The sequence below is a fragment of the Pseudonaja textilis genome, chromosome 7 (genome assembly GCF_049901715.1).
Source record: "Pseudonaja textilis isolate UNSWEBS1 chromosome 7, rPseTex1.2, whole genome shotgun sequence".
Taxonomy (NCBI): domain Eukaryota; kingdom Metazoa; phylum Chordata; class Lepidosauria; order Squamata; family Elapidae; genus Pseudonaja; species Pseudonaja textilis.
In genome coordinates, this window is record NC_141996.1 from 55,188,684 (window position 1) to 55,209,507 (window position 20,824).

General features: G+C 37.5%; 1 protein-coding gene and 1 pseudogene across 1 annotated transcript in view; one reads left to right on the forward strand and one right to left on the reverse strand.

Moving 5' to 3' along the window:
- The window catches only part of DNMT3L (DNA methyltransferase 3 like), a 37,838-nt gene extending 17,452 nt beyond the window's left edge, over window positions 1–20,386 (reverse strand). Inside the window, exons 1-5 of the mRNA XM_087937901.1 lie at window positions 20,296–20,386; window positions 19,437–19,529; window positions 13,088–13,162; window positions 11,509–11,553; window positions 10,755–10,834 (exon numbers count right to left, since the gene is read on the reverse strand). Coding sequence (XP_087794027.1) covers window positions 10,755–10,834; window positions 11,509–11,553; window positions 13,088–13,162; window positions 19,437–19,529; window positions 20,296–20,374 — 372 coding nt within the window. The 5' untranslated portion in view covers window positions 20,375–20,386. The remainder of the gene's footprint in view (window positions 1–10,754; window positions 10,835–11,508; window positions 11,554–13,087; window positions 13,163–19,436; window positions 19,530–20,295) is intronic.
- LOC113444716 (small ribosomal subunit protein uS2-like) lies at window positions 11,569–12,464 on the forward strand (annotated as a pseudogene).
- Window positions 20,387–20,824: the final 438 nt, after the last annotated feature.

Sequence of the window (20,824 nt, forward strand, 5' to 3'; positions counted from 1 at the left end):
TGAGAACTTTTTCTTTATTTTAAGATTTGAAAGGACACCCTAAGGAAAAGAAAGAATCTGTAAAAGTTTTGACAGAAGTGATTAAGCAGCAATTTTAAACAGGAATGTCAAAGTAATATTTTTTTTTTCTCATTGCTGGATTTTGTACACATGATTTTATATTTTGAAACTGGACTGCTTTTTTCTTCTTCTTTCACCTATTCTTTCTCTCCTTTTTGACTTTATAATATTCTAGGCTAGAGACTCCCTTTTAGTCATCTTTTTAAATATCTTTTTCCCTTTTTAATTAATTTTTATTATATTTTGTTTGGAAAAGGAGGGGGAAAGTGAAAGCAAAGAAAATTTGTAACACTGCCAACTAGAGGCTTGGAAATATTCTATCTCTTTTTCTTGACCAGACAAAGCTGAGAAAGAACTGAGACTTCTTTTCAAGGACATTGCTATTTTATAAGATAGAGGGAGGAGCACGGGAGAGTATTATTGCAGGTGCTCTTCTGGGTTTCTATCAACAGCTCTGGTGTTGGAGCTTATAGGAAAAAAAGGTGATAAGACTCTGGAGAAGAGAGTTATAAATTTTAACAAAAGCCTTGGATAATCAAACAAGGTGCAGTGTGCTCTTTTTATTATTTTTTTAAGCTGCGCTATTTCTTACTTTAACAAACCCCCTCCTTACTAGTTTACTTTTCATAATAGCTATTTGGATTTTTGGCCTTTTGGAACTTGTTTTTGTCTTTCTTTTTGTCTTTTGAAGTCAATTTTTTATGTTTGCATTTTATTTTAAAGGAAAAGCTCTAGTATTAATTATTTCCTTCCTTTTCTTTTTAAGGGAGGAGTCTCTTTTCTTTTTTCTCTCTCCCTCCCTTGTTTTTTTTTTTTCTATTCACCTTCGATATTGTTTTTTGTGTGTGGGTGGCTTTCTTTTTTTCTTATGCATCCTTTTATACCTGAGACCTCTTAATTGGATTAAGGTGTTGAAGAACTTGAAGATTTTTTCTTTTCTCTTTTTTAGTTTTTTACTTTTTACTTTTCCATCTTTTTCAGGATTTAACAATTTTTTCTTTTTTGTGTGTGTTTATGGTCTTTTCTTCCACTTTTGAGTTTTTACTGCTATCTAGCCAATCGACTGGATTAAGGTATATAAGAACCTGAAGAGTGGATGGAGAAAGAACTGGCTTTCTTCTTTAGAGAAAACAAAAAAGAAGACACATCAATCCAGAATGTATGGGATACAATGAAGGCATATGCCAGAGGCTTGATAATAGACTATACAAGGAAAAGAAATACCATGAAAAGACTAGCCTCTAAGGCATTAGAGGATGAGTATAAAGGACTTGAAAAAGAGCTACAGAAAATGCCACAGAAAAAGGACATTAAGTTAAAAATGGATATAATTAAACATAAAATGGGTCAAATAGAAAAAGAAGAATTAGCACAGAAAATCAGAGGTGCTAAACAGAACTACTTTGAAGATGCAAATAAACCAGGTAGATGGTTAGCATATAAATTGAGAAAGGAGAAAGAATCAAGGAAAATATTGCAATTAATAGATGACCAAGTTTGCTATGTTAGTAAAGAGAAGAAGGAAATCATATGAGACTATTATGGGAAACTACACACACAAGAGAATATTGATGAGGAAAGAGTTAAACAGTATTTACAGAATGCTAATTTACCCCAGATACCTAAAGAGATTGAAACAATGTTAGAAAGCAATATAACGATGATGGAGTTAACTGAAGCACTCAAGAAGCAAAATCATGGAAAGGCACCAGGCCCAGATGGACTTCCGGCAGAATTTTATAAAACACTACAAGAATAATCGAACCTTCCATTGCTAGAAGTTATGAATGAAGTTATGTTAAAGAAGAAGGTACCTAAATCATGGTCAGAAGCTTATATTACACTTGTCCCTAAAGAGGAGGCTGATCCATTACAAATCAAGAACTACAGACCTATTTCCTTACTAAATGCAGATTATAAAATTTTGCTTCAATATTGGCAGAGTTAAAAAATACTTAAACAATTTTATCCATCCTGATCAAAATGGATTTCTGCCAAAGAGACAAATTAAAGATAATATGAGAGTAATCTTGGATACTTTGGAATACTATGAGGCACACCCTGAAAAACAAATGGCTTTGATATTTCTAGATGCACAGAAGGCATTTGATAATGTGAATTGGTGATTCATGTTATTACAGCTGGAACAGATGAGCTTTACTAAAAAAATTATTCAAGCAGTAGAAGTTATATATCATAACCAAACGGCAAAGGTAATGATAGAGGGAGAACTGACAGACTCTATTGATATAAGAAAAGGAACAAGACAAGGGTGCCCACTATCACACTGTTGTTTGTGTTAACCTTGGAAGTGCTAAACAGAAATATTAGAAAAGAAAAGGATATAAAAGGGATGAAAATTAAAAAGGAAGAATTTAAGTTGCAAGCATTCGCAGATGATCTGGTTTTCATTTTAGAAGACCCACTAGAAACAGCATCAAAATTGATAGAAAAGATAGAGGCATATGGAAAGGTGGCTGGTTTGAAAATAAATAAAGATAAGACAAAGATTTTGACAAAGAATATGCTATCAAGATAAAAGGAAGAACTGGCAGATCTATTGAAAATTCAGGTCACGAATAAGATCAAGTACTTGGGGATACATTTGACAGCAAGATGCAGTACACTAAAAGAGAATAATTATATCAAACTTAAGCAGCAGATAGCGCTAGATTTGGTGAAATGGGAAAATTTACAACTGTCATTAATAGGGAGAATATCAACAATCAGGATGAATATATTACCCAGAATTTTATATTTGTTCCAAACAATTCCAATTAGGCTTGGAAAAGATTACTTTGAAGATTTAAATAAAATTGTATTGAAATATATATGGCAAGGTAAGAAAGCGAGAATAAAGTTAAAATTTTTGCAAGATGCCAAAATAAGAGAAGGATTTGGTTTGCCTAATTGTGAGTTGTATTACCAAGCTACAAATTTGATGTGGGTTAAGGAATGGATAAAATTAAGAAATACTAGATTGTTAACATTAGAAGGACATGATTTGTTGTTGGGGTGGCATGCTTTTCTATGGTATAAAGGAACTAAAACACAGGGGTATTTTAGAAGACATTATATACGGGAGTCTCTGTGGTTAAACTGGGAGAAGACTAAAAGACAATGTTATTTGAAAATTCCAGTCTGGCTATCGACTATTGAAGCATTTTCTTATCCTATAACATATAAAAAGGAACAAACAGATATGGTTAAATATTGAATGAAAAGGGTAAACTTAAATCTATACAAAAATTAGAGGAACAAGGTATAAAGATGAATTGGTTTTCATATGCGCAAATACATTCAAGGTATGATAAAGACTCTAAAACAGGTTTCTACGATAAACTGACTGATTTAGATAAGATTTTGACAGGTACTGATGAAAAGGTGATTAAAAAACTGCATGGATACTTATTAGAAATTAAATTAGAAGAACAAGTTAAAGAAACAATGATTGCTTGGGGGAAGAATTTTGGATATGCGATTGATTTAGTGAAATGGCAAAAATTGTGGTCTCAAAATTATAAAATGACAATGTCAACAGCATATAAAGAAAATTTGTATAAGATATTTTACAGGTGGCATTTCCCCCCAACAAGAATAGCAAGAATGTTCAAGAACAAATCTGAAAAATGTTGGAAATGTCATCAGACACCTGGCTCATATTACCATATGTGGTGGACTTGTGCAGATGCTAAAAAATATTGGACCAAAATCTACACATGGTTGGAAAAAATGACAAAAAAGCATATAGATTTGAAACCAGAGATACTTTTATTGGGAATTCTCCCTGAAATATATAGTAAAGACTTGAAATACCTGATTGTAAATGTATTAACAGCGGCTAGGATTGTATTTGCTAAAAACTGGAAAAATGAGAAAATACCATCACAGGAGGAAATCATTAAGAAAATATTGGAATGTGCTGAAATGAGTAGATTGACATTTTAAATCAGAGAACAAGATGATAAACAATTTTATAAAATTTGGAATCTATTCTATCAATGGTTAGACAATAAAACATGGTAATGAAATATGTAGATTCTTAGAAAATAATAAATATATAAAGATGTATTCTTTTCTTATTATATCTACAGAATGATTGTAGGATAGATTTGAGATGATAATATGAACTGTTATAAAACAAATTAAGTAAAATATGATTATTTCATGAAACATGAATGAATAAAAGTATAGTCAAATGATTAACAATGATATTAATGTATTTAATATTTGATTGAAAATATGAGAATATATATGCAATGTAATTATAATTGAAGACTACGAAATGGAAGCACAAAACAATTTGTAAACCAACCAGCACACTGTATGTATATATATATAGAGAGAGAAGATGGCTTGATGTTTTTATGTTTTGTTTGTCTATGTTCGTCATAAAAACCAATAAATTTTTTTTAAAAAAAGAATGGATTCTCATCTGCAAGTTTCTGAACAGCATGCAAAGACCACATACAAAAAATAGTGGAAAAATTCATGTTGTTTTCACTTTATTTATGTGACATTACATTTATTTATCTTATTTGTTTGCTGCCCATCTTGCTGCAAGGTGAATCTAGATGACTTACAAACTAAAGCAAAAAAACCCCCATACAAACACAAATAACTGTAACAATAAAATACAATAAAAATACAAATTATAATTAAAAGATGGAGAGGGAGGTAGCAGGAGATGCAGAGAGAAGGTGGGATCTTTTATTATCAAGCACCTCCAGATTTTAATGCAGTGGTGGATATTAAGAAAGACTATACAAGTAATAAAAATAAGAAAAGGAAAACACTACCAAATATATTATTTGAGGTGATACAAGAATTAAACCTGCAAGATACATGGAGAGACTTAAATCCAAAAAAGAACCAATACACCTTCTATTCAAGTCTGCATAATTCATGGTCAAGGCTAGATAAGGTATGGATGAACCCGGAAATGGGAAAAGTCATAGAAGAGATAGAAATCATGACAAATTCTTGGGTGGACCATAATCCTCTGAAAATAAGATGGAAAGGACAGGAAAAAAAAGGAGATGGACATTTAACCAAAAGATTTTGAAAGAAAAAGACCATGTCCAAATGATGGGGAAAGAATTGGAAGTATTCCTTAAAGAAAATAAGAAAGAATAAACAAGGCTGCAAAATTTGTAGGATACCACTAAAGCAGTGGTCACCAATCAGTGGGCTGGGGACCACTGGTGGTCTGTGAAAAAACTTTGGCAGTCCTCAGATAAATGTCCCCCCCAAAGCACTTCCCCCAAAGCAATTAATCCAGGCTGCATGGGAACACAAGGCTGCGCCGCCCACATGGCCTGCCCACCCGCTGGCCCCCACCCTTCAGCCAAGCACAAACCTTACCTTGAGTAGAGCCACGCGAACTGAAACTGGAAGGTAAGACCAATGGTGCGGGAGAGAAATCTGCCGTGGGATGGCTTGCTGATGTTGGTGGGAAAGTCAGGCCCATATTCCAGAGCTGCAGTAGTCACAGGACTGGCCCTTTGGTCATCCCGGAGCAGCTCCTCCAGTCCATGGGAGGCCGGTGCACCCGGATGGAGGAGCAGCTGCTCCGGGATGACCAAAGGGCCAATCCTGTGACTACTGCAGCTCTGGAATATGGGAGCTACTTTTCCACCAACGTCAGAAAGCCATCGTCAGCCAAAATTCATATTAGTGATCTGCAGGATTTACAATTATGATTTTGGTGGTCCCTGAGGTCCAAAAGGTTGGTGACCCCTGCACTAAAGAATATGTGTGAGGATTAATGATAGTGTATGTAGCTAGAAGAAACAAGGAAAAGAGGAAACAACAAACTTCACTTCAGGAAGAGCTTTAAAAAATGGAATTAATACTACAATGACAAAATCAAAGGAGAAGGGCTTCAATTAAACATAAAATAAATCTCATGACAGAAGAAGAAAGGGCACAAAATCTTAAAATGGTGAAACACAATTTTTTTGAACACCCAAATAAACCAGGGAGATGGCTGTCATATAAATTTAAAAAAGAGAAAAAATTAACACAACAACTGTTAGACGAGAATGGGAATCTACATTATTGGATGGAACAGGAAAAGACTATCACACAAAAATTCTTTGAAGGCCTGTATAGTCAAGAAGATATATCGGAAGAGAGTATAAAGCAGTATTTAAGGGAGAAGGGCCTAACTGCAATATCGGGAGATAAAAGGGAAATATTGAATGATAAAATAACTTTGTCAGAATTAAAAGAGGCAGCAGGAAAACAAAAAAATAATAAAATACTGGAACCTGATGGACTCCCAGGGGAATTATACAAAACTATACAAGAATCACTTGAGATGCTAATGTTGGAATTATTTTTATTTATTTATTTGATTTGTCAATCGCTTACAAGATAACAGGTATAAGTATAAACATAGCTATGAATACATGAAATGGATATGTATAAGAAAAATAAAAAAAGAAACAATAGTACAGGGACGGTAGATACGATTGGTGCGCTTATGTACACCCCCTACAGACCTCTTAGGAAAGGGATGAGGTCAATAGTAGACAGTCTAAGGTTAAAGTTTTTGGGGTTTGGGGAAGAAACCAGAGTCAGGTAGACAAACATTGACCATTCTGTTGTGAAGTCGTATTTCCTGCAATCAAGTTTGGTGCGGTTAACCTTGAGTTTGTATCTATTGTGTGCTCTTGTGTTGTTATGGTTGAAGCTGAAGTATTCATTGACAGGTAAGACATTGCAATGTATGATTTTATATACTATACTTAGATCAGACCAAAGGTGGTGTAGTTCTAGGTTTTCTAGGTCTAGAATTTCAAGTCTGGTGGCATAAGGTATTCTGCTATGAGTAGAGGAGTGGAGAACTTTTCTTGTGAAATATTTCTGGATCTTCTCAACTGTGTTAATATCAGATATGTGACGTGGGTTCCAGACTGATGAGCTGTATTCAAGTATAGGTATAATTAAGTATATAATGAAGCACTGGCAGATGCTAAATTAACAAAATCTTGGTCCCAGGAATATATTACATTAATATTAATGGAGGGCACAGATCACCAACAGATTAAAAATTATAGGCCAATTTAGCTTTTAAATGCCGACTATAAAATATTTGCTACTATAATTACAGAAAGAGTTAAAAAATTATTAAATGAAATTATACACCCAGATCAAAACGGGTTCTTACCAAAAAGGCAAGATTATTAAAATAATATGAGAATGGTAATGAACATTCTGGAATTCTATGAAGCCCATCCCAAGAAACAAGCAGCATTGATATTCTTAGATGCGCAAAAAGCGTTTGATAATTTAAATTGGCAGTTTCTTATTCAGCAATTAAAAACTATGAATTTTGAGGGAAAGTTTATGGGGATAATATCTGCAATATACTCTATCCAAGCAACTAGTGTAATACTAAATGAGGAAACAACAGGGAAATTTAGTATAGCCAAAGGTGAAAGATAGGGATGTCCCCTGTCACCTTTACTTTTTATTCTCTCATTAGAGGTATTACTAGCATGTATTAGACAAGGAATAAAAGGTGTAAAAATAAAACAGAAGAATATAAAATACAGGCATTCACAGATGACTTAGTATTCTTCATAAAGGAGTCCATAGAAACAGGAGCCAATTTAATATGAGAAATAGAAGAATTTGGTAAGGTGGCAGGACTTAAAATAAACAAGGACAAGACAAAGATAATAGCTAAAAATCTTATGGATAGCCAGAAAAAGGAGTTAGAGAGGAAATTGGAGATACATATAACTAAAAAGGTTAAATAAATTGGAATCTGCTTGTCAGCAAAATGCTCCTCAATAAACTGCAATAAATTGCAATAAATTACAATAAATTGCTCCAACAAATAAAAGAAGTTTTGGATACTTGGGGGACACTGTAATTATCACTAATTGGATGAATTGCTACAATTAAAATGAATGTATTACCAAAAATTCTATACGTATTTCAAATGATACCTGTCGAGCTTCAACAACACTATGGCCGAAATGAAGCCTGACACATAGTCACGTCCTCCAGATTGGGTCAAGTGATCCTTCCTGATGACCCCGGGTTGATGGCAGCTGATGACCCCAAATGCAAGCTCTTTCCCCCGTCGGGTGTCACCAATGCTACTGACGAAATGAAGCTCGATACGTCATCGTAGCTATTGGCCAGGAGACTAATGGATCATCTGTTTGGCGCGACCGGCTGCAGGGTTGCCTTGTCAACTGTTCAGCATTTTGCAACTATCTCGGCAAAATGCCTGTCTCTTTCTCAACACGCCCAGCTGGGGAACATTTTGAAAGATAATATCGGCTGGTCGGCATGTCATATGGGGGATCGGGGTAGAGAGAGACCTGGGGTAAAGGGAAGGTGTTATCTGAGGGCTTTTACACCATAGGTAGAATGCGGGTGGGTGACGTATGTTGGGTAATTATCAGGGGTGGGTGTTAGCTAATGATTGGGGGTGGAAAGGGATTATAAAAAGCGCTGAGAGGCAGATGCTCTCAGCGCTGGCTTTGCTCGGACTTACCATTTGTTGCTGCTATTGGAGGAAGCCAAAATAAAAACACGTTGCTACACCAGGACTGTGAGTAAAAGTGTTTTATTGAACCAGTTTCAGCGACCTCCTGTAGGAGCTGACAATACCAATAAAATTAGGTAAGAAATTTTTTGAGGAGCTAAATAAAGTGACAACTAAATTTGTTTGGCTAGGAAATTTTTTTTGAATAAAACTAAAACTACTACAAGATAGCAGAAGTAAAGGCGGCTTTGGACTCCTAGATTGGGAGTTATACTATCAAGCAGCAGCCGTGATGTGGATAAAGGACTGGATAAATCTAAGCAACAAAAGGATATTGACATTAGGAGGCCATGATTTACAGTTAGGGTGGCATGGATTTATTTGGGAAGGGAAAAGTAAAATACACATCTATTTTCAGAGACTTCAAGTGAGAGATGCTGTTCTATAGATTTTGGGGGAAAATAAAGACAAATTAAAATATTAAAATACCAGTTTGGTTATCAACTATGGAGGCCATGAAATACCCAAATGTATTAGACTTAGATAAAATGGTAAGGTATAAAGAACTATTAAATGCCCAAGGGAAGTTAAATACAAACCGAGAGTTAAAACAACACGGAATAGATATAGATTGGTGGCCATATTTGCAGATTCAAGCAAGATATAAAAAGGATCTAGAAAAATATGGCTTTTTCAAGGAACAACAAGAACTTGACAAAATAATACAAGGGACGGAGGAGAAAATGATAAAAAAAGCATATAACTATTTCCTGAAATTTAAAATGGAAGGAGAAACGGTCAAATAAACCATGATAGCCTGGGCAAAGAACTTTGGCTATAACACTGAATTACAACATTGGGAAAAACTATGGGGAAAAGCTATAAATTAACAAGGTTGACAGCTTATAAAGAAAATTTGTACAAAATGTTTTATCATTGGCATTTACCCCCAGCTAGATTGGTGAAAATGTTTCCAAATACATCTGCGGAATGTTGGAAATGTAAACACAACCAAGGCACATTTTTTTCATATGTGGTGGTCTTGTTCGGAAGCTAGGAAGTATTGGACCACAATAAGAAAATGGCTAGAGGAAATCACGAGTCAATGAATTGAGTTAAAACTCAAACTATTTCTACTAGGGATAATAAGAGGAAACTACAGTAAAAACATTCAATATATTATATCGCACACAATGACTGCAGCCAAAATTGTGTATGCGCAAAACTGGAAACAGGACAGCACGCCCTCTGAGGAAATGGTGATGAAAAAGGTGTTAGATTGTGTGGAGTTGGACAGGCTAACATTAGAATTAAAAGAAAGAGGGGAAATGGAATATTATTGGTCTGGGTGACATGGTATAAATGGTTAGAAAATAGAAGTAAAGATTAAATGTAAAGGTAATTTAAGAGGTGTATCAAACTTAATGGCAAAGTATAAAGTTGAAGGAAGAAAAAGGAATGTATAATTGTATATATGAGTAATTGATGCTGGAACGCTGCAAAGACTGTAAAAGTGATATAAAATGATGAAATACATTTAATAAACATATTTAAAAATAAAATAAAATAAATATAAATTATAATTAAAAGATGGAGAGGGAGGTAGCAGGACATGCAGAGAGAAGGTGAGATCTTTTATTATCAACTACCTCCAGCATGAAACTTCCCCATTGGAACCACAGGCCAACTGGCAGAACCAGTTCTTTGGGCTCTTATGGAAAATCAGGAAGGTGGAAGCAGACCTCACCCAGGGGGCAAGATGTTCCAAAGGACAGGAGCCATATGGAGAAACCTCTTCTACTGGAGTGTCTATGATGAATAGATGCCACTAGCTCAATGTGGCCAGCAGGGGAGGGGAAGACACCCCCTGCTGGTCAGGTTGAGCTAGTAGTGTCAAGTTCTCCCATTCTGTCTGCTGGACCAATAAATAGGATTGCTTAATCTCCAGTTAACCACGTAAAACACCACAGTGGCAAAAAACAAGTTTTGAAGTCTTTTGGATATTTCTGCAGTCTCTGGGTTTCAGATAGTGCATCTCTGTGCCATAGAAGAAGATAGCTTCTCTGCCATGGCTAGTAATTCTTACATTCTAGGGCCAGCAGAAAGATTCACTCTGTTGGATGAAGAGGTATGGCTCAAGCTAAAAGAACAGAAGCAAAAGTGATCACATTTATCAGCTGCTCACCGAACAAGGAGCACACATTCCTCCGTGAAACAAAGGATGTTGAGTGTGAATCTCAAATCCTCCACAGCATATACAGATATCTTCAAACAAACAAAACAAAACAAAATCAGGAAGATTCAACTTTAGTAATCATTTCCATAGTTTTCTGTGATTTGATAATAGGAGTTTGCATTTTATAGGACACACTCAGGAAGATTGGATTAAGACATAGAACATCAATCAATTCTTTAAAAAGAATGATATAGGTATTAAAAAAAGAGGTAGAAATGCAGCGTGGGTTGAATATGGTGCTCGTATAATGTTAAGAGCAAATAAAAGTGTATCCATACCTAAAAATGTGTATATATTGTAGGTCAAATAATCTATCAACATAAACATTATCATATACAGAGTATTTTTGAGTAACACCATTCATTGTCAACAGGATTTCAGGTCTCTTTTCTGTTGAGCCTTTTTCTGTAATGACCTACAGAATTTGTTAACAAAGATTAAGTATTTTTTTTTCATTGCCTCAGATATTTTTTTTGACAAAAATGAATAATTAAATGGACATTGCACTGTATTAATTTATTTACGATCTAGGTGGAGGAAGGGTTAGTCTTGTCTACAGAACTCAGGACTGCAATTCTAGAAGCTGTAATAATAAAATATCTTTTGGAAGCCATTTAACTGAGGGTAGATATCCTATTAACAGCAATTCATGAAAATACAGTAATGACAAAAACAACAATTTTTAAAAACATTAACATCTCACCTTCAATATGTCTCTCATTATATTTCACTTCATGTGCAATATTTTCTACAAAAAAAAAGAATGGGCACTTTTCATATAGAGCTTTTGAATTAGTTTCCACTTGAATTAGTCTATAGGAATACTAAACTCTATACAATACAATACAATACAATACAATACAATACAATACAATACAATACAATACAATACAATACAATACAACAAGAATAGGATACTCTAGGAATTAGTCCCAGGAATACTAGGCAGCGTGCTGTTTTGAAATTTGCTGCAGCTACTGATGCAACTCTAATTGCTGGTAGAGTCACTCCTGGCACGTTTACCAATCAGATCCAGCTGCTTTTTGTGAACCCCGCCTTTTGGTGGTCACTGATCCAAGAGCTGATCATCAGCCTCTGACTGAAGCACCTTATGTAAACATTCCCACCATTTCCTTGTGCAATACAGATTAGTCCCTATGTTTTGTGGATATTGCTATTCCCTGCAACAACAAGGGGCTCACTCAGTTGGTCTGATGTGGTGAGTGTTGGCTTGGGAAGTCCTGCGAATGCATGGCACTATATCCCATGAGCATCCATGGGAAGTTATGCCTGATCTCTATTTCTACTGAGATCCTGAAGAGATTAAAAAGAACAAGCTGCAGCTGAGAAGGCAGTTACCAAGGAAGAGTTCCAGGGTGAATGGACAGCACCTGCCCCTTAATTCACTGCACCTCCACAACCTGAAGTGTCTGATTGGTCTGAAGGGGTAGAAGTGCCTTCTGTCCCAATACAGCCTTACCCCACTGAGGATTGGAGTTCACAGACTGCCACTGAAGCCTGGTCTGCAGCTCCCACCGCTCAGGCTACTGAGTGGGTTGGTGCTGCCACAGAATGGTCTTGATTAAGCAATAGGAATTCAAGAATTACAGTTGAAGAATACAATATCTTTCTTGTTTAAAAAGAAAGAAAGAAAAAGAATTAGTCTCTAATTCAGTGTAAAACATATGTTGAATAGGCTCTCTGTTAATTATTTTGTCTAAATTCAGTACAATAGCATATTTTTTAAAGGTTCTAAATTTGTCCTGTGATCCTTTCAGATCACAGGACAAATAGGCTCATACTCCCCACCGTTAAAGTGCAGAATGATAACAACAACAGAATGAGGTTTTTGTCATTTATTTTCTACCACCACACTCTACAGATACTTCTGTTTCTCGCAGTTTCTTCCTTATAGGTCAAAAAGACTTTTCTGTTTCGTGTTGTGCTGTATTGTACAGATAGACCTTGTTCAGCAACTGTTTCGTGTAGCAACTGATTGCAATTATAACAGTGATGAAAAAGTAACTTTGCAACCAATCCTCACATTTGCAAAATTAACACGTAAAGCAAAGCTAAGCTGAACTAAGATCATAAGCAGCATTATGGTTTCACTTAGTGGTTGCTTCACTTTGCCAATTCCAATTGTGGTTGCTAAACAAAGACTACCTGTAGGACAAAATTGCAGTCAACATACTCAGAGCCCATGGATGAAAAGTTTAGTTGCTATTCAAGGTGCACCGAGCAGAAGAATTCATGTTGGGAAAAACAAAATTAGATATTACCTTTGCTTAACTTAGAGGTGCTTATTTCTTCCACAGAACTTGTAGAAATATCAAGTTCAGAACTGTAGCTCTCTACTGATACAGATAAAAGTATAATGAGGGAAAAGAATTTTTTTACATTATATAGTAGTTTAAGTTAGTAAGATATGTACAAATCTTATTTAAAGCACTGTCAGTTGTTAGTATGTGAAATTTCTCAGAATTAAATTGAATTTCAGATCAAACTTAGAAGTTACATTTGTGATAGGCTCCAAGAACCAGAATTCCCAGCCAAAAGGCCTATGTTGATGCTGTATGGGAAATCTAGACTAATAACAAAATAACAAAGTTGGAAGGGACCTTATAAGTCATCTAGTCCAACCCCCCTCATCCAAGCAGGAGACACCCACCACCACCATCCCTGTCAAATGGCAGTCTGTAACTATATTGGAGAAGCCTGATAAAAATAATCAATTTATTTGAGCTGTAGCAATTAGTCCACTTTATTCCTCCTGGAAACATGTTTGAACTTGGAGAGGTTTTGGGAATACCTTCTAGAAAACGTAATGGAAGCATATCACAATTATGCTTGAAAGTTATCAATGTAGAGAAATAATCAGACTGAATCCTTCAGCCATTTCTTTGAGCTAATTGTCTGTCCCAACTTTATACCAATATATCCACATCATGGGCAGCAATGTGTACCAGTCATTATTTTATAGGTTATACAGGGGTGGGATTGTACTGGTTTGGACCAGTTCTATAGAACTGGTGGTTATGATTCTGCACAGTTCGGAGAATCATACTCTGGCAAATCGTGCCCCTGGCTGGCCCCACCCCTCTCTGCCTACCCCTCCCTGCCCAGTCAGTCCTTATTGCACATGCATGACATCGCATGCATGACCAACATCGCTGACTGCATTCTTCCCACCCAGTCACTCCTTAAGGTATTTCTTTTTTTCCCCTCCTGACGATCAGCTGTTCTGATGATCAGTTGAGACAGGATCCCCCTCGCTGATTTACTGCTTCACCCAGGAGGCTTCCCTGAGGCCCAGAAGGCAAAAAGGGGCATGCGGTGTATGTGTGTGCATGTGTGTGTGTGTGTGTGTGTGTGTGTGTGCTGTGCCCCCTCCCCATGCTCTGTTTTTTGCCTTCCTGGGCCTCAGTGAAGCCTTCTGGGTGAAGCAGTAAGTCAGCGAGGGGGATCCCGGCACAACTGATCGTCGGAACAACTGATCATCAGGAGGGGGAAAAATAGAAATACCTTAAGGAGTGACTGGGCGAGGAGAATTGAAGTCCACACATTTTAAAGTTGCCAAGATTGATAAACATTGGCTCATCTAGGAATCATCAAGCTGAGAAAAGCTCAGATATTTCAATGCAGTTGATTCTCAATTTTACTTGCTATCCAAAGCAGGGAAGTAGCCACATTTTTTTATAGGATGGTGCACCAGAATTCTCAGAAAAGTCAGAAAGCCAAGATGGTGCCAACAGAGGAAGCATTGTTAAATAATGGGGAGAAAAGCTGCTTTTAAACTAAGATAAAATGGTAGGAGGAGAGGTGGTGAGGAAAAGATAAGTCACAGAAAAAGAAAAAGGACTAGAGAAAGGAAAAGGAGAGGAAGACTGGAGAAATTAGGAGGAAAACGCCACCTAGGGCAGTGGCCCACAGCGAACTTTGGCTGCTGAGAGAAGCCCAGCTGAAGTAGAGGCCCATTGAAGTAGAGAGGCAAACCGACTGCAGGCAGCAAAATGAACCAGTGGAGAACAAAGTGGCAAGCTGGTTGAGCAAGTGAGGCCAACTGCAAGCAGAGAAGAGAATCCAACCCAATCCACTCTGATGGTGCTGAGTGCTGAGCAATCGATTTCATAGACTTTTCCTGGAAGAAAACATGCAGACACCTAGAAAAGAAGCATCATCAAATGTCCCTTAAAAAGTAGCATCATCAAGTGCTTCTGTGACAGGTAGAAAAATACCCCAAACTTCCCTACCCCACACTCCCCGCAAAAAGGCAAGTGTTGGTGACAGGAGATTAAATTATCAAAGGAACAGACCAGCTGTCTGTAGACCAGACAGTCAATCCAGAGAGGTATGTTGTCTCCCTGGAGCAAAAATCAAAGATGTGGCTGAGAACCTAACCAAAGTAATAAAACCCACAGATTACTACCCTTTTTTATTACTACAAGTAGGGGATGAATGACACATAAATGGACCTGAAAACAATATTGAATGATTACAAGCAGCTAGGCAAGAAAGTTAAGCAGTTAGGTTGTTTCTTCTGTACTGCCAAGGAAAAGTCAACATCCAGTAAGAGAATAAAGAATTCTAGAAGTGAATCAATGGTTAAAGGGTTGATGTTGCCGAAATAACTTTGGAATCCTGGACTATGGTCTGCACTATCTCCACAATGGGCTTTTGGCAAGGGATGGGCTGCACCTCACAAAAACTGGGTAGAATGTTTTCAGAAAATGACTGGCTCAACTTATCAGGAGGGCTTTAAACTAAAATTGAGGGGGGAGGGTGACCAATCTTTAAGATCTCCAGGACCTAATTGCAAGCAAAAACCCCTAGAAAACAAATCAAATAATTAGGTAAGGAGGGATGGGAAGGAAGACAAACTCAAACACCAAATAGGAGACATAGGAAGCATACCCAGAGTCAGTCATGAAGATCTCAAATGCTTATATACAAATGCACAAAGTTTGAGGAACAAATAGGATGAACTTAAATGATTAATACATGAAAATAGATATGATATAGTTGGAATCCCACCACTAAAACTTGGTGGGATGAAATCCGTGACTGGAACATACTGATAAAGGATACAAATTATTCAAAAAAACCCAGATCCCATAAAAGAGGAGGTGGAGTTACCCTATATGTAAAAGACTACTATACTGCTATAGAAATGCATGAAACCAAAGATGAAAACCTCCTAGAATGTATATCGGTCAATATAAAAAGGAAAAAAAGAATGACATTGCCATAGATGTATACTGCAGGCATATACCAATCAAGCAGAAAAAATAGATGTACTTTTTGCTAACCAATTGACAAATGTATGTAGGAAACATATTATAATAGTAAAGGGAGACTTCAATTACCCTGACATCAACTGAAAGACCAATTCTTCACCAAGTGAGGAATTGAAAAGGTTCCTGACCAACCTAGCTGACAACTTAAGTATCCAAAATATAGAAGAAGTAACTAGAGGGACAACAATACTGGACTTAATTCTCATGAACAGAGAAGAAGTGATAGAGGAAGTCAAAACTGCAGGAATCTTGGGTGAGGGTGACCATTCATAGTGGAATTCAACATAATGCAAACACAAGTAATAGAACACAATGATACCAGAGATTTTAAAAGAGCTTATTTTAACAAGGACTTGGGAAAGATTCCTTGGATGAAAATCCTAAAGGGGAAAGCAACTCAAGAAGCTTGGGAAACTCTGAAAAATATGATAATAAAAGCCCAGTCCAGCACAATACCAATGAAAAAGAAAAACAATAAATCCAAGTAGAAACCAGCATGGCTGCACAAAGATGTCTCTAAAGTAAAAGACAAATAGGACAAGAATATAAAAATGGAAAGAGGGACACGTAACCAAAGCAGAATATCAGCAGATAGCCAGAATCTGCAAAGACGAAGTCAGGAAAGCAAAGGCTCAGAATGAACAGACTTGCAACCAAAGTCAAAGATAATTTTTAAAAGTTTCTTTCAACATATAAATAACAAAAAAAAGGAAACAGCCCGCTAAAGAGAGAAGATGGCAAGGAAGTAACAGGCAGCAGAGGGAAAGCAGAAGTGTTTAATTCATTCTTTGCATTGGTCTTCACACAAAAATAAACTGTAGCCCAATCTACCAAAAAACACAACTGTAAAAGACAGAGTACAAATAAAAGTTAAAATAAGAAAAACATCCGTCTGATCTTGATGAATATAAATAACTGAGGCCTGAAGAATTACTTCCCATAGTTCTAAAGGAATTGGCAGATGTCATCTCAGAACCACTGTATCATATATTTCAAAAATATTAGAGCACTACAGCACTGGGGAACTACCAAAGGACTGGAAAAGAGCTGATGTGGTTCCCATCTTCAAAAAAAGAAAAACAACCAGATGCAGGAAAATACAGACCAATCAGCCTAACATCAATACCCAGGAAGATAATAATCAAGAAACAGATCTGCAAACATCTAGAAATGAGTAAAGTAATAACTGGAAGTCAGCATGGGTTTGTTAACAACAGATCATGCCAAACCAATCTTATTTCGTTCTTTGACATAGTGACTTAATTAGTAGACCAGTGAAATGCTGTTGACAGAGTATACTTAAATTTCAGAAAGGCATTCAACAAGGTAAACCATAATCTGCTTCTTGGTAAGCTAGAAAAAAGTGGGATAGACAGATAGCATCACCATCAGATGTATTTATAATTGGCTGACAAACGAGTAGTCCTTAATGGTACTATGTCTACATGTATGGAAGTAAGCAGTGGGTTACCACAAGGTTCCGTCTTAGGCCCAGTACTCTTCAGTATCTCCATAAACAATTAGATGATGGAATAAAAGAGACTTATCAAATTTGGAGATGATACTAAGTTGGCAGGAATAGCTAAAACCCATAGATGATAGGCTCAAGATCCAGATGGATCTTGACAGACTTGAACACTGGACCCTAACTAACAAAATGAAATTCAATGTGGAGAAAAGTAAAGTCCTACACTTAGGCAAGAAAAACCAAAAGTACATATATAGACTGGGTGAAACCAGGCTCAATAGCAGTAACTGTGAGAGGGATCTTGGAGTCTTAGTGGACAACCAGCTAAATATGAGCCAGCAGTGTGCAGGAGCAGCCAAACAAGCTAATGCAATCCTAAGTTGCATTAACCGAGGGATACAATCAAGATCAAGGGAGGTACTAATACCACTCTATAAAGCCTTAGTAAGACCACACCTAGAGGACTGCATCCAGTTTTGGTCACCACGTTATAAAAAAGATGTTGAAACTCTAGAAAAAGTGCAGAGAAGAGCAACCAGGATGATTAGGGGACTGGAGACTAAAACATATGAAGAACAGTTACAGGAACTGGGCATGGCTAGTCTAGTGAAGAGAAGGACCAGGGGAGACATGATAGCAGTGTTCCAATATTTGAGGGGCTGCCACAGAGAGGAAGGGGTCAAGCTATTTTCTAAAGCACCTGAAGGCCAGAGAAGGAATAATGGATGGAAACTGATCAAGAAGAGATTCAACCTAGAAATAAGGAGACATTTTCTGACAGTGAGAACAATCAACCAATGAAATAGTTTGCATTCAGAATTATCGTGGGAGCTATATCAATGGAAGCTTTCAAGAAGAGACTGAACTGCCATTTGTCAGAAATGGTGTAGGGTCTCCAGTTTTGGTGGGAGGTTGGACTAGATGACCTGCAAGGTCCCTTTCAATGCTCAAGGTTACAGAGAGGTGGAAAGTTTCTGCTGTTCTCCAATAAATACTACCTGCTTCCCCACACTTCAGATTGTTTAACCAAATCATGGCAATATGATGTGCTTATGTGACAAGAACCCACCTAATTTACAGCCTGCTACTAAAGCCATGACCCAAGGGAGTGAGCTTGTTCACAAGATCAGGGGAGGTGGGGCCAACTCCTCCCTTTTCCCCAGAGTAGCTGGTGGAACTACTAGAAATGTGTGTTTCTCACCACTGCAGCACCAATGCCAATTCTGAGACAAGGAGATGTGAGAAAGAGGCATTGGCTTTGTTAGATGGATTGCCAATACCAGTTCCATCACCACCGGTGAAGAGAGCATAAATCTCTAATAATAGATAGGGAGTATTATTGCAGCAGGAAGAGATCAACTTACCAATGAACAGAGTTCTTCTTTAGAGCCAAAAAACCCCCACCCCTCTGAGTACAGTGAGTTATTGCTTAAATTCCAAACAACACAAATAAACAAAAGGAAATTTCAAAAAGCCATGCAAAATGGAATGAATTAGACATTACTAACACCATGAATACTATCCCATAGTTGTTCACGCTTAAGCACATTTCAGATAGCAAGCAATCTCCCCTCCACACTCCTGGCAGTTTCTCTTGATTGCTGGAAAAACAAGGTGCAGATTCAAAATTCAGGTGATGATGCAAGTATGCCTACTTTCAGCTGCCATGAAACCTATAAATATTCCTGGTTGGTCTTTTGGGGTATTTCTGGCTTAATACAACAATTGCTGCCAGGAATGATGCCTGAAAGTCAGGGCTGCACCAAACACAGAAGAGCAAGGATCTTATTTATCTTCGTTCATGTCACCTCTTAATGTCTATCTTTCACCATAACTTTTAAACCCTGCCTGGAAAAAAGTCATTACTTGCGTTTGGCCCAAGTAGACTGGCAGGAGATGTTCCTTCCATTGAACTGACAGAGATGATTTCAAGAAAATGTCTATCCTTGAATGTTAAAGCTGAAAAAGAATGGAAAGGGGAGGCCGGGAAGGAAGGAACATTCATAAAGGCACAAAAAAGATGAACGACATGGTTTCTTTATTTATTTAGGTTTAGAAGACTGCTCAAGCCCAAGGAGACTCCAGATGGGTTATATACTTAAAAACAAAAACAGAAAAAAAATGAAAAAAGAGTGCTATACCTTACAATAGCTCATAAAAAGAGCACCAGGAGCTCAACAAATGCCTTATCCACAGACCTGGGAGCAAGATTTGTGGAACCACTCAAAAGATAACAATCTAGTAGTATTAGTGGATCACCAGGTGAACCAGAGCAAGAAGAGTCACTCAGAAGGCCAAAGCAATCTTTGGGCGGCATTAATATTAGTGATGTAACCAAATTACAGGAGGTAATTTGTCTTTGCACTGGATGGCTAATTTTGCACTGGTTAGCCAGCACCCGAAGAAGGGTTGGACTGGTGAATCTGTTCAGTTCATGCTTTCTGTGAAAACTTTGGACTATTTCTAAAGCTTCACTTAACCTAAGATGAATATTGCCTTAACAGAGCTTATGGCTCTCTCCCTACCAAGCAGGTTTACACGTGTTTTCTATGGTATTTTAGGAAAGATTTTGCCTGGATTTGTGGCACCACTATTTTCTGTCTGTGTACATACATTGCTGCGTTCGTCCCTCTTCCCTGCTGTTCAGTCTTCCTGTTTTCCCTGGGCCTCCGGGGACTGGAGGGGACGAAATAGATATGCCCTGCCCGGAAACCTTTTGACTCACCTGCCTCTGAGAAGCTGGACGTTTCTTCGGGGTCGTTGTCAGTGTCCACTACGACGACCGTCATCTGGTCTTGAGCCATGAGTGAAGAGAGCAAGTTCTTTCTGACGGCGGCCAGGATCCCCAACCGGAGAGAGAGGCGCGATTTCCCAGATGCGAGGCGAGCGTTGAGAGAGAAAAGTGAGCGGTTCTCGGAAACGCACTGCGCGTGAAAACACACAAAGGGAATTTGGGCCGAAAAGACCCTTCGGCTTCGAAGTACTATATGGGGAATTTTGTTACGGATTGTTACGAAGTCAAGGTAAAATATGCCCGGACTTGAACCACAGCCGCAGCACGAGGCTTCCTGGGAACGCGAAGATGGCCAAGATGCTGAGCAGGAGGAAAAGGACGAATATGGAATGGGCAGTTTTAGAATCCGATTTTCCATGGGTACCCGAAGATCTTACGCAGTCTCATTGACTCTCATTGGCCATGTTGGTTTGTAATTCTGGGAGCTTCAAACTTAACACATATGGAGGAAAGGCTAGGG